The sequence below is a fragment of the Prionailurus bengalensis genome, chromosome A2 (assembly GCF_016509475.1).
Source record: "Prionailurus bengalensis isolate Pbe53 chromosome A2, Fcat_Pben_1.1_paternal_pri, whole genome shotgun sequence".
Taxonomy (NCBI): Eukaryota; Metazoa; Chordata; class Mammalia; order Carnivora; family Felidae; genus Prionailurus; species Prionailurus bengalensis.
The window spans coordinates 56,106,518-56,119,121 of NC_057348.1; the positions used below are offsets into that span (position 1 = coordinate 56,106,518).

Sequence of the window (12,604 nt, forward strand, 5' to 3'; positions counted from 1 at the left end):
CCTGGAGCCTGCTTCGGATTCTGTATCTCCCTCTCTCTCTGACCCATCCTCTGCTCATGTTCTGTCTCTCTCTCTCTCTCTCTCAAAAAATAAATACACATAAAAAAAAAAAAAAGAATCTAGGGGCAGGGCACCTGGGTGGCTCAGTTGGTTAAGCATCAGACTTCAGCTCAGGTTATGATCTCACAGTTTGTGAGTTGGAGGCCCACATCGGGCTCTGTGATAACAGCTCAGAGCCTGGAGCCTGCTTCGGATTCTGTGTCTCCCTCTCTCTCTGCCCCTCCCTGCTCATGTTCTGTCTGTCTCTCTCAAAAATAAATAAACATTAAAAAAAAAAAAAAAAGAAATAGTACCACAGAGTCGTTGTAATTTCCCCTGTCTTTTTTAAAAAAATATTCTTGTTTTCTCTACATTTTTCATTTCTCATACAGTTTGATTGCTGTGGTTATAGAAGAAAGCAGGCCCTACCTTTAATGAGCCCTTAGGCTGATCAGGGAGGTAGGTCCCCAGACCAATCATTTCCTTGCAGTATGCTGACATGAGGCAAAACAGGGACCAGAGAATGAGCTGTCTGCCCTGGCAGGCTGGGAGTCATGGGGTGAGGGAGGAAGTGGGGGCTTCTTGGAGAAAGGAGTAGGTAAGGGGACAGGGTCAGTGGGGTGGCTTCTGTGAGGGCTAGTCTAAAGGTGGGACTAGGAGAGATGAGGCGAGGGCTACCCTGGAAGAGCCCGAATCCTGGGCTAACTAAGCCTTTCTTCTGAGGACAACAGGTGCTATAGAATGGTTTAGTGCAGAAGTGACGGGGTCAGATCTGTGCTTTCAGAAGGGACATCTGGAAGTTCTTGGAGGGTAGAGTGGGGTCCAACAGGGAAGCCCGCTGGTAAGTAAGTAGTTGGGGCAACCTCAGCGAGACCCTCTGGAGCAGAGCAGGTAAACCCCAGCAGGGAGCCAGGGAGCAAGGCTGCAGGACCCCTCAAAGAGACCCCAGCTGTGTCTGTGGAGGGAGGTGTCCTTGGGCAGAGCAAACCACGTCTTCCTGGCAGAGCTGGCCCTCTCCCTGATGTTGGATGGGAATGGCACCCTTTCTTATAGACTCTAAGCTCTGCCCTTGTCTGTGCAGGGAGGCCCTGGGACCCCAGCACAAAGATTGTGAAAGCAGATGAGGGCTTTTATAAAAAAAAAAATTATTTTATTTTAAAGCTTATTTATTTTTGAGAGAGAGAGAGAAAGCACGTGCTCAAGTGGGGAAGGGGCAGATACAGAGGGAGACACAGAATCCCAAGCAGGCCCCAGGATCTGAGCTGTTAGCACACAGCCTGATGTGGGGCTCAAACCCACGAACCACGAGTTCATGACCTGAGCTGAATTCGGACGCTTAACCGACTAAGCCACCCAGGCGCTCCTAAAAAATTATTTTACTTTGTCCTTATTTGTTGAGTACTTTTAGGACTTAACGTTCACTCTTTCCTTCAGCAAATAATGATTGAGCACCGACTATGGGCCAGGCACTGTTGTTCTAAGTGCTGGGGACAAAACAGGCAAAAAAGTCTTGCCCCCTCCCCTTCCCCCCAGAGCTTATCCGTACGTTGTAGAAAGTGTGGGAGAGTCTGCGGAGGAAAAAGGAAACAAACCGCCAGCAAGGACAGGCTGCCTGCGTTTCCCTCCGTCTTCTGGTGTGTTTCTTTGTAGGATGGCTTTATGCTTTTTAAAGCCACGTGGCTGTGATCAAACTGGAGTCAGTTTCGTATCCGGCTCTTTGTAAATGCTGCCTCGGGGACCCGTGGAACCTCCCATTGTGTGGATGTACCACGTTTATTTACCCGGCCCCGCACTGTGGATTTCAGATTGTTGCCTGTGATTTGCTATTGTAGGTAATAGTGTGACGAACGTCTCTTTGTGCGTGAATCTGTTTCTGTCCTTCCTGTTCTGTTTAGGTTAGATTCCAGGCGAGGAGTTCCTGGGTTCCAGGGCAAGTGCTGGGGGTATTTTCAAGGCTTTTACTGATTATTTTACAGAAGAGGCAAGTCTGTTTAGCCCTCCCCTCAGCGGCATATCAGAGAGTGAGGAAACAGTTCTTCCCAGAGCCTTCCTATGCCTTTGGATCTTGACAACAGTCCTGGTAGTGTTGCTGATGAGCAGACTGAGTTCCAGAGAGGACTTGGGGCTTGCCTGACCTCTGCAGGGGCGAGTCGGCAGCAGGGCGAGGCCTCGCCTGCACAGGCCTCCCAGAGGAATACTGCCTCTCCTTTCCCCCTCACCCCACCCCCCCCACAGGCTGTTGACCCCTCCTCCGTCGCCTTGGTGACCCTTGGCTCCTCAAAGGAGATGCTGTTCGAAGGAGGTCCCAGACCCTGGGTCCTCGAGCCTTCCAAATTCTTCCGGAACATCACCTCTGAGGACACAGACAGCATCAGTCTGGCTCTCTTTGGGCCCTCTACCTCCCGGAATTACCAGCAACACTGGATCCTCGTGACCTGCCAGGCCTTGGGCGAGCAGGTAAGAACATGGCTGTCCCTCGACCCACCTTGCCCAGAGGGAGAGGGGTGCAGAGTCGTGTTGCCTGAGTACCCTGCTGTGCTCACAGCACCATTTCACAGACAGGCAAACTGAGGATCAGTGAGGTGGAATGACTGAGTAGACACAGGCAGGTTGGTCTGGGGGCAGCAGCTGGGACCCTCCTGACACATGGCGGCTTTGCTAGAGCCAGTCAGTCTCAGCTCCCTCTCCACTAGTGGGGGGACTCCCTTGGTGTGAGCAGAAAAGATGCACAGTGAAAGACCCTGATTCCCGCTGGCTTTGTCTTTTTTAACTAATAAGTAAAAGAAATGCAAATAATACCATGAGGATAAACCCAGTCCAGAACTAAGCTAGAGAGCTTTCTTCTCCCTGACTCAGCTTGCTCATCCGCGTCCCCCCCGGGCTATAGGGGTTGGGCCTCTGAACAGAGGCGCCTCCGGGACCCTTCCACTCCCGTGTGCCTCAGTTCCTTGGGACGTCGGGGTGGAGGCCGAGAGCCTGCAGGGCAGCATGGAAACCGCCCTCCGTCCTGTCTTGGGATCAGGAAGGCTGAGGGGCTCTGGGGCGGACCACGTGTCCTAAAGAAAGTGCGTGTCATTGCAGGGGCCTGGGGCACTCTCTGGGGATGGACCGTTAGCTGCGGTCATAAAACCCGGGCCTGGGCTTGATTTCTGATGCCCCAGCTCTCAAAGCAGACTCAAGCTTCCCTCTTTTCTGGCGCCTTTAATTTTGGCCTCTGCAGTGGCCAGCCGAGCTTCTGTCAAGAAGGAAGTGTGCAGGCCGAGGCCCCCCACAGCCCTTCTCCCGTCCGGCTGCCATGCAGGCCTCTGTCCATTGGCACATGCCCTCCCACACCTGCGCCTTGCTGTGATGAATCCTCCAAAGTCAGTGTGGGCTCCTCCTTTAGAAAACCCACAGGCTTGTGAATTCGCTCAGTCAACTATGAGGTGTTCGCAGGGTCCTGCGCAGCTGCAAGGCGTCACCGATCCGCCTCCTCCCTGGCTCACGGAGCAGGCGGCGTTCGGCCGGCATTCGTAGAGGGCATCGGAGCCCCTGCGGGAAGGCCTTTCGCATGTTAAAAGAGCATGCTGCCACACGAATGTCACTGGACCTTTGTAACCCCCTGGTGGGGTAGCTCTCACCTTCCCATTCTACGGAGCAGCAAACCGAGTCCAAGGTTGCTGGGTGGGGAGGCCAGGCTCACGGTGGAGCAGGCACTTGGACCCTGAGTGCTCCTGTGCCCCGCCAGGTCATCGCCCTCTCGGTGGGGAACAAGCCCAGTGTCACCAACCCCTTCCCCGCGCTGGAGCCCGCCGTGGTGAAGTTCGTCTGCACCCCGCCCTCCAGGCTCACCTTGACGCCCGTCTACGCCAGCCCCCAGCTGGACCTGTCGTGCCCGCTGCTGCAGCAGAACAAGCAGGTGGTGAGTGGGCAGTTCTCGCGGGGGGCGGCGGGGGCGTGGTGACAAGGACAGGTCAGCACTGTACCACCTCCCCTCCGTGCACGGGGCCTGCTTTTGTCCAGCTTTTACGTATCGGGGGGCTGTGTTTCAAACGTAAATGTGGGAGGGGGAAGAAAGTCACTCGGGGGTTCTTCTGACGAGCGGGGCTGGAAGGTGAACCCACGGGCCTGGAGCACCTGGGCTTCTGGCCAGTCTAGCCCTCCACGCCAGGACACCCAGAGACCGGGCGACAGATGTGGAGGACTTAGAAGCCCTGCTGTTCAGGATCAGGGGTATGGACATATCATAATATGGGCCCCAGCTCCCAGCCCCTTCACAGAGGCAGAGACTAGGCAGGTTTCTTTCCCTTCATTCCTTCACCGTGTATTTGTTGAGCACCTTCTCAGTGTGAGGCACGGAACTCGGGGTTCTAGAATACAAGAGTGCTCCGGTTGGGGAGACACCTGCCCCACGGAGGTGACAGCAAGAGCAGGAGACCCGCAAACAGTAGGCAAGACAGACAGAAGGTGGGAAGTGCCGTGGAGCAAGTGAGGCAGGGTGCGGGACGGCTGCCACGGGAGGCCGCTTCAGATGGAGCCAGGAAAGGCCTCCGTGAGGAGGGCACATACCGTGTCAGGAGATGCCAGCCGAGAAGAGCTGAAGGAAGGGTGGTCCGGGCAGGTAGAACAGCAAGTGCAAAGGCCCTGAGGTTAGCCTGGGGTCTCTGCATCCCTGCTGCCCACGCAGCAATCAGAACCATCGTGTGTTCTCTGACACAGCTCTCACCTGTGTGCCTTATTCCCCATCGCCGGACCATCTGTGAGGCCAGGCTCATTGCATCCCCTTCATGAGTTTGTCCACGAGGCCCGGAGGTGGGCAGGGTCCCAGAGGCCCTACATCCGCCCGGCTCCCAAGTTTAGTGCCCTCTCTTTGGTCCTTGCAGCTGCTTCTCTTCTCCCGGCCCCAGCCCTGTGATCAGCTCCCCCCGCTCCAAGGCATGTCCAGCTGCCCCCTGCCTTGGTGGCTCCTGAGGGCCCCGTTCTGGGGATGGGAGCCCCTCACCTCTTTGCTGCTTGCCCTGAGAGCGCTCAGCGCATCTCCTCTGTGCACCTGACGGAAGCTTTCTGAGGCTGTTTCTGTGGGCAGCCTCTCCCACCACCCGCAGAGAGATTTGGGATTTGGCTCCCCGTGGGTGAAGCAGGAGGATGGCTTTGTGTTTTGTTGAAGTGCATTTCTTTGACGCTCTGCGGGAGGTCCCAGACTCCAGTGTCTAAGACTTGGGACCACTCCTGCCTGTCTGGCATGTGACTCTTGGCCTCCATGTCCCCTGCGAGTTTAGTTGGCTTTTCTTCCTGCTGTTCTGGTGGGCTTCTGTCTTCTCTCAGGCTTTCCTGATTGCTCAGCTCGGAGACACATGGGCGTGTGAGCCCCTCTGCTGCCCCCAGTGCCGGTCCCTTACGGGTCAGTACCTCAACAGCATCAGTTACAAATGAGGACGCTTTGCCTACCCCGTGGGGGCCGGGCACCCATGTTCCCTCTTGACAGGTGAGAAGAACTGGCCCCGAGCCTAGAGCCCCTCTGGAGGCTTGTCACCATGACACCTCATTTAGCCCTAGCTCAGGCCTGGGTGTTACTGGAAGGGAGCAGGTGGCTGTCATTCCCAAGCTGAAAATCTGTGTGTTCAGGACTTTTCTGCCTCCTGACTTTGGGGGCTGTTGAGGCGAATGTCCTGAAAGGGTCACATTTTAAAACACTTTTATGTATTTAAAAAAAAATTTTTTTAATGTTTATTTATTTTTGAGAGAGAGAGAGAGAGAGAGAGAGAGACAGAGCATGAGCAGGGGAGGGGCAGAGAGAGAGGGAGACACAGAATCCAAAGCAGGCTCCAGGTTCTGAGCCATCAGCACAGAGCCGTATGCCGGGCTTGAACCCACAAGCTGTGAGATCATGACCTGAGCTGAAGTCGGACACTTAACCGACTGAGCCACCCAGGCACCCCAACACTTTTATGTATTAACAAATTACCTCTTTATAAAGAGTATAGTCCTGCTAAGTCTGGACTCTTCTGGAAAAGCCTCTCTGCTGGTCCACCGAATGTGAGGTCACAAGCCAGACAGCAGCTGACATCAGTAGGAACTGACAGCTGGGCCTGAATTCCTCCTTGAATGACAATGGGTGACAGCGGTCCCCTAGGGTTGTAGGGGAGAAGCGTGAGTGGTAAATGTTATACTTTAACCTTCTCCTCTGCTTAGACCCAGCCAACAGCTTCCCGCTCCCCCAGAGCAAAAGCCAAGCCCCTTCTATAACCCATAGTCTCTGAGCTCCGGTCCCCATTAATCCACCACCCTGCTCTTCCTGTCCTTGGACACCCTGTCATACCCTGAGCATACCAGAACGTGCCCTGCATGCATCCCGAACTTACTGTCCCTCTGGCTTCTCTCTACTCCTGTGTCCCCAAGCCTCCCTCCCTGCCTCCCTCAGTTTTTTATTCAAATGTTACCCCTTGCAGTTAGGGAGTACTCAGCCTTTAGACCTTACCTAAAGTTTCTCCCTTCCCTCAACATTTCATATTCCAGTTCCCTGTTCCCCTGCCCCCAAGCTCTGCACATCATCTAATGCTGTAGAATTTACATATTTATCTTGTTCTCTGCGAGTCTCTAGAAAAGACCTCAGCTCATGCTAGGAGCTCAGTAAATGTGATGGATGAATGAACACAGAAACATGCACACCATGCCAGTGTCCCTGTGCTTCTGGCCCTGACTCTTGCAGGCTCAAATGTCTGGAGAAGCCAAGCGGGGCACTGCTGGAGAAAGGGGGCTGGGGGTAGGGGGGTGGGTGGTGCAGGCCTGGAGAGCAGGTGCCCCTCCATAGTGACGGTCTGCCCAGCTCGACTCTAGCCCATTGAACCCCAGGCTGGTCAAACGTTCTTATTTTCAAAGAAAAAACCAGGCAGATCTATATGTATCTTCCCTGTCTTTGCACGCCAGGCATTTGCCAAGTGAGCCGTGTCTGGCCGTCTGTTGGCTGTGACCTCTGGGTCAGCGCGGGGTTGTCTCTCTTGACGGAAAGACGACAGTCAAGGCAGCAGAGCACGGATCTGAATTGGCTTGCGTGTGTCGTAGATCCCGCTTGCCAGGAAATAATGGACTTCAAACACAGAATTGCTGTGTGATCCATCAGCCCTGGAGTTCCAGAGCTGTGAGCCGATCGGGCACGGCCCCTGCGATTTATGATCTCACTAGGGGACCTTGAGAAAGCTGTATCCCTGCCATGCATCCTGGGTACAGTATCAATTTAATTTTATACCTCTCCAAAGCCAGAGGCCACCCGAGACGTGTTTGCTGAGTAAATTACTGGCGAGGCCACACACCAGAATGGAGCTGACCAGTCAGAGTGACAAAGTGGAACCAGACTCCGGCCTGACCCCAGCCCTCTGCACGGGTCGTCCTGTGTTCAGCTCACTATGGCTGAGCACCCGTCGTGTGCCAGGAGACTGATTAGCGGGGGCTCGGATGGAGCCTGACTGGTGTACCGGGGAGAGGCCTCACGGTCAGGGGAGGTTGCACAGTCACGGGGGAGGCCTGTGCGCTTTAAAACCAGACCAACAGTGTTCCACCCCTAAACCTGTGTGACCTCGGGCAACTTGCTTAATGTCTCTGAGCCTCCGCCTTCCCATTTGTAGAATGGGGATAATGCTGTTCCCTCAGATGCCCACTGGAAGGATCCAAGCATGCTTGGAGCAGACTGTTAACATCCTTCCCTGGGAGCACAGGGGGAGGGAAGGGCATCGGCTTCCCACCCAGGACGCATCTAGGGGAAAGAGTGGGGCCACTCCCGTCCCTGCCCGTGGTTGTAGCTCCTGACCGAAGCCAGCATCCCCAGTTGATTGGGCTGTGACCTGCAGTGAAAATTTGCAGCGTGCTTGGGCTCGGTGTTCTCTGGGGGCAAGAGAGCTAGAAGGACTTGTGGCCGAGCCCTCACGGTGCCGGTCGGTAGTTCGGTGACAGCATCGGTCTGGACAGGCGAGGCGAGGCTGCGGGAACAGACAAGCACAGATCGCGTAATTCACACAGCACAGTTCACTTCTTGCACGTCCTGCGTGTGCACCGTGGTGGCGGGGGGACCCTGCTTCATGTCGCTGTTCCCATCCTTCCAGGGCGTGGTGAACGTGGTTGGGTGCCACTGCAGAGAGAAGGAGGCGGCACTCCCTGGCGGGTTGTGTTCTGGCCGTTAAGGCTTCCCCCTGGAATTGTTGTCAAGTCCCGTTTCACCTTTCACGGGTCAAAGCAAGTGACACGGTCACTCCTAACTTGCAAAGGCCAAAACAGTGCTGTCCTCGCTCCTGGCCCCGTGCGTGCATCAGTGGGTACGCCGGGGGACACTGCGCACGACTGCCCGTGTCCCTGCCTGCACGTTTGTTACAGTGAGCCGACCTCTTGCAAATGGTCTCATACGACCCTTGGTTAAAGCAGAGTCCTGGGAGGTGGGTCCTGTTGTGACTCCCACTGGCTTGCCTGGGGTGGTGACAGGCCGAGCTTCCAGGCCAGGCAGGGGGACGTGGATGCCTGTGTACCTAGGGTCCCTGCTTCACTACCTGCCCCACCTGCCCCCTTGCCAGGAGGCGGGGAGGGTGGGGGATGAACCAGCATCCTGGGAGGAAGGAGGGCTACTTGGCTTGGGTTGCCCAGGGCGGGTTTGCCTGGGGAGCAAGAGGTAATGGTAGAGTGGTTAGTAATTCAGGGTTTGTAGCTGAACCCCGAAGGGTGTGCCACTCATTCTCGGAGTTGCCTTTTATTTGTTCCTTTTCTTCCCTGGAACTCTGCTTCCTCACCCTTTATATAGGGACGACAGCTCCCATCTCATTGGGATATTTAAGGATCAGGTGAGAACTTGGCTCTGCAAGGAGCCTTGTAAGCCGAATGGCTCTGGAACATTTTGGAGGTTGTAACTGGCGTTCCTATGAAACCCAGGTGGGGGCAGCCTTCCTCTTGGAGGGGCTCGGTGGGGCAGGGAGGAGGTAGCAAGGATTTGGAAAGGTGAGGCCAAGAGAGGAAGGAGAGAGCAGCCTGGCTGGGGGAGGGCTCTAGGGCGGGGTGTCTTGACCTTGGCACTCCTGACCTTGGGGGCCAGATCCTTACTTCTTGAGGGCTGTCCTGTGCATTAGAGGGTGTTAGGCAGCATCCCTGAACTCTACCCACTAGATGCCTGTTGCACCCCTACCCAGCTATAAAAATCAAAAATGCTTTCAGATATCGCCAAGCCCTCCTTGAAAGGACAAACCGGTCCCCCCTAGAGGACCGCGGGGTGGACTAAGACACCAGGTTGGACCAGCCTATGAAGCATCTGGACTGCTGCACAGCAGTAGTTAGTGACTTGCCCCCCTCCATCGCCAGGATGCCGGGAGCCCTTCCGAAGGCAGTCAGCCAGGTTCAGGGTGCACCGCATGGTCAAGAGTGGCTGTGCCCAGGCCTGGGCTTGGCCACGACGTCTGACTTTTGCTTCTCGCAGGTTCCAGTCTCCAGCCACCGCAACCCCCTGCTGGACCTGGCCGCCTACGACCAGCAGGGCCGCAGATTCGACAACTTCAGCTCTCTGAACATCCAATGGGAGTCGACCAGGCCGTCGCTGGCCAGCATCAACCTTGACCTGCCCATGCAGCTGGTGGCCCGGGACGATGGGAGCGGCCAGAAGAAGTTGCACGGTGAGCTGGGTGGTGAGCCCGACGACCCAGGTCAGGAGGACAGGGTGTCGTGAAACCCCAGACAGACGAGAGGGGTGCTGAGGAGGGTTGGCGGCTGCTGGGGGCTTTCGTCGAGGACTCCCCTTTATCCAGAACGGAAAGGAAGCAAGTTCACTCCTCTGCTTTGATCCTGCACAGACGTTCTGTGAGGCAGGAACTGGAATCTCTATTTCAGGGATGGGGACACGGGCTCAGGGTGCACGGCAGGTGAGTCTCCCATCCCCGGTTGTACGGATCAGCCAGCCTCTGGGACCTGTGCTGCTCTGAGTCATGCTGCCTTCACAGACCCCTCGGCAGCCACACATGGAGTCCCGTGCAGCTCCCCGAAGCTGCACCGTGGGCCTTTTGCTCAGGGCCCGCTAACTCTTATGGTGCATGCAGTTTAAACAGACTCAGTGATGTATGTTTAGGACTATGGAGATTTAAGACTGCAAATCACAGGGAGGCAGGGGGCAAACCCGACACCCGTTTTCCTCTCCCTGGACTCAGGTTTGCAGGCCATCTCGGTGCACGAGGCGTCGGGAACCACAGCCATCTCCGCCACCGCGACTGGCTACCAGCAGTCCCATCTCAGCACGGCCAGAGTGGTGCAGCCGGTACGTCCCCAGGCCCGCCGGTGGTGGGGAGGCCCCCGCGTCTGCCCGCATCCTGTCCGGCCTCCCAGTGTCCTGAGTCCCTTTGCTGGGTCGCACCCTCTGTTCACTAATTCATCCCTGAATCGAGCGCCTTCCCTCTGGCTTCTGGCCATCAGTACCCCTGCCCCACACGCCTGGCATTCAGGCAGTCTGGCCCTGTCACCTCGAGGCCCCAGCGCACAGCTTTGGGAGCCCTCAGCCTCGTCTGTCCAGCCTGTTTCCTGCCCCGCCCCCGACCCGTGGCCCTGACCTCAGACCCCGCCCGAGGTTGTGCCCAGGTGGCTCGGGCTTCTGTGCCTTTGCAGCTCCAGTCCCCGCTGCCTGGAATGCTGTCCCCTCACTCCCTTACTTCCTGTTTGTTAGGCTCAGCCACAGTGTCAGCCTCTGGGAAGCAGTCCCTGAACCCTGGGCACACAGTAGCTGCCCAAGGCCTCAGATCCCCCTGTGCGCCCCCTGGTATGGTACAGATACCCCTGCACATACAGACTGTTGCCATCGTCTGCGTATGCTTGGGTCAAGGCCCGCTGACCCTAGCCTCCCCACCCCGGCATCTCATGGGCCCCCCGCAGAGGAACTGCTCCTGGGTGGCAAATGGGTGCATGGAAGGGCTCCCCAAGAGCGGTCCTGCTGAATGATACCCACACCAACGTGGGTTTTGAGTAGGGTGAAAGCAGTAGATAATGGCTGGAAGGAGAGGGTGGGATGGGGTTCCAAGGGACCCTAAGTTCCAGCAGACGGGGCTTGAAATGGGGAGCAAGGGGGTGGAGACCCCAGTGGGAGCGGCACTGAGGCTGGCCCTGAAGGAGCACACCTACGCCCCTGGTGGCTTCAGCCCTGGGTTGTCTGTCCCCACCTGCACAGGGAGTCCTCTGGCTGTGGGTGGCCTCGTGGGCCTCCCCCTCCAGGGCATCTGCACTTAGGCTTGTTGGCCTGTGGGCTTTTCTCTAGCAGTACTGCTCACGCCTTCGCTTCTGGGTGTCTGCTCATTTCAGAGTCCCCCCCCACCCCCACCCCTCACCTGGCCCTTCGCCGCCTTCACAACCTGTCCTACGCGCTGACACAGGCCATTCGTTTACTGTCCCTTGTAATGTAATCCTGACATTGGATTAAATTTGCATCATTGCCTGAGGACCGCTGTGGAACCCCCAGGGCTAGCACAGGGCTGGGCGGGGGCGGGTGCTGAATCAGGTGAGTACAGGGCCGGGTTGGGTCCAGCAGTCTCCCTGGAAGCACAGGCAGCAGCTTCGCATACGGATACCGGCAGCACCCAGGGGAGTGAGGGCTGTGCTGCATCCCCCATGAGCCCCCCGTGAGGACACCTCCACGCCTCCTCCTCTCAGCACCTATATGCTGTTTGCCCATGTCCCCGTCCCTCACACAGGGCACTGCAGCAGGTCATCTGCTGTGCACCCCCACTTTCCTGGAGTGCGTGGGAATCACCACTCTCATGGGGCCGAGCCACCTGGGGTGGGGCACCGGCCTTGGCAGAATTCTGGTTGCCTCAAAGGAATGTGTCCTCTAAGCTGGGCTTGAAACATGATGGTTTTACTGGGGCTTATGTCCCCAACATAATGAGTGCCCTGGGGGTGACGCCAGGACCTGGGGTTTCTATGCTCCTTCAGGGCAGGGGTTGGTGGGGGGGGCGACCCGCAGACTGGCCAGGGTTGGGCCGTTGCCTTTGGATCTAATCGCACTGCCTCACCCCTTCAGCACGACCCTCTCACGCCTGTGTCGGCCTCCATAGAACTCATCCTGGTGGAGGACGTGAGGGTGAGCCCGGAAGAGGTGACCATCTACAACCACCCCGATGTGCAGGTACAGTCCCTTCTACCTGCCACCTGGGCGTGACCCACGGGGGAGCCTCGCCTTCGACACCCAGGCCCACCCTTCCTTGCAGGCTGAGCTGCACATCAGAGAAGGCTCTGGCTACTTCTTCCTCAACACCAGCACCACAGACATCATCAAGGTGACCTACCAGGAAACCAGGGGCGTGGCCACGGTGAGTACGGGCCCATCCCCACCGTCCTTGTCATCCCTTGTCCGGTGGCCTTGTGGTTATCAGATTGGTTGTGTCAGAAGCAGACGCTTAATCGCAGCAGATGCGACTTGTAACGTCTTCAGAGTCTCTGATTCATTGTTCGCGAAACTTCCATCATTTGTGACTTTTGTTCCTTCTCTGCAAACTACCCACACTCTTAGTTAGCTAATGGTTTCCTGTCAATCAGTCTTTGAATTAAAACATTATCATATAAACACAAGTCTGACAACCGT

At 56.6% G+C, this 12,604-nt stretch overlaps 1 protein-coding gene across 3 annotated transcripts in view; it reads left to right on the top strand.

The window, feature by feature from the left end:
* Nucleotides 1-12,604, top strand: part of NUP210 (nucleoporin 210) — a 107,402-nt gene that overhangs the window by 55,480 nt on the left and 39,318 nt on the right. For 2 of the 3 annotated variants that reach the window (XM_043588240.1, XM_043588238.1), the window contains exons 15-20: nucleotides 2,275-2,496; nucleotides 3,767-3,940; nucleotides 9,467-9,659; nucleotides 10,188-10,294; nucleotides 12,044-12,148; nucleotides 12,231-12,332. In XM_043588240.1, the coding sequence (XP_043444175.1) occupies nucleotides 2,275-2,496; nucleotides 3,767-3,940; nucleotides 9,467-9,659; nucleotides 10,188-10,294; nucleotides 12,044-12,148; nucleotides 12,231-12,332 (903 nt within the window). The remainder of the gene's footprint in view (nucleotides 1-2,274; nucleotides 2,497-3,766; nucleotides 3,941-9,466; nucleotides 9,660-10,187; nucleotides 10,295-12,043; nucleotides 12,149-12,230; nucleotides 12,333-12,604) is intronic. The other variant, XM_043588239.1, reaches the window with a different exon arrangement.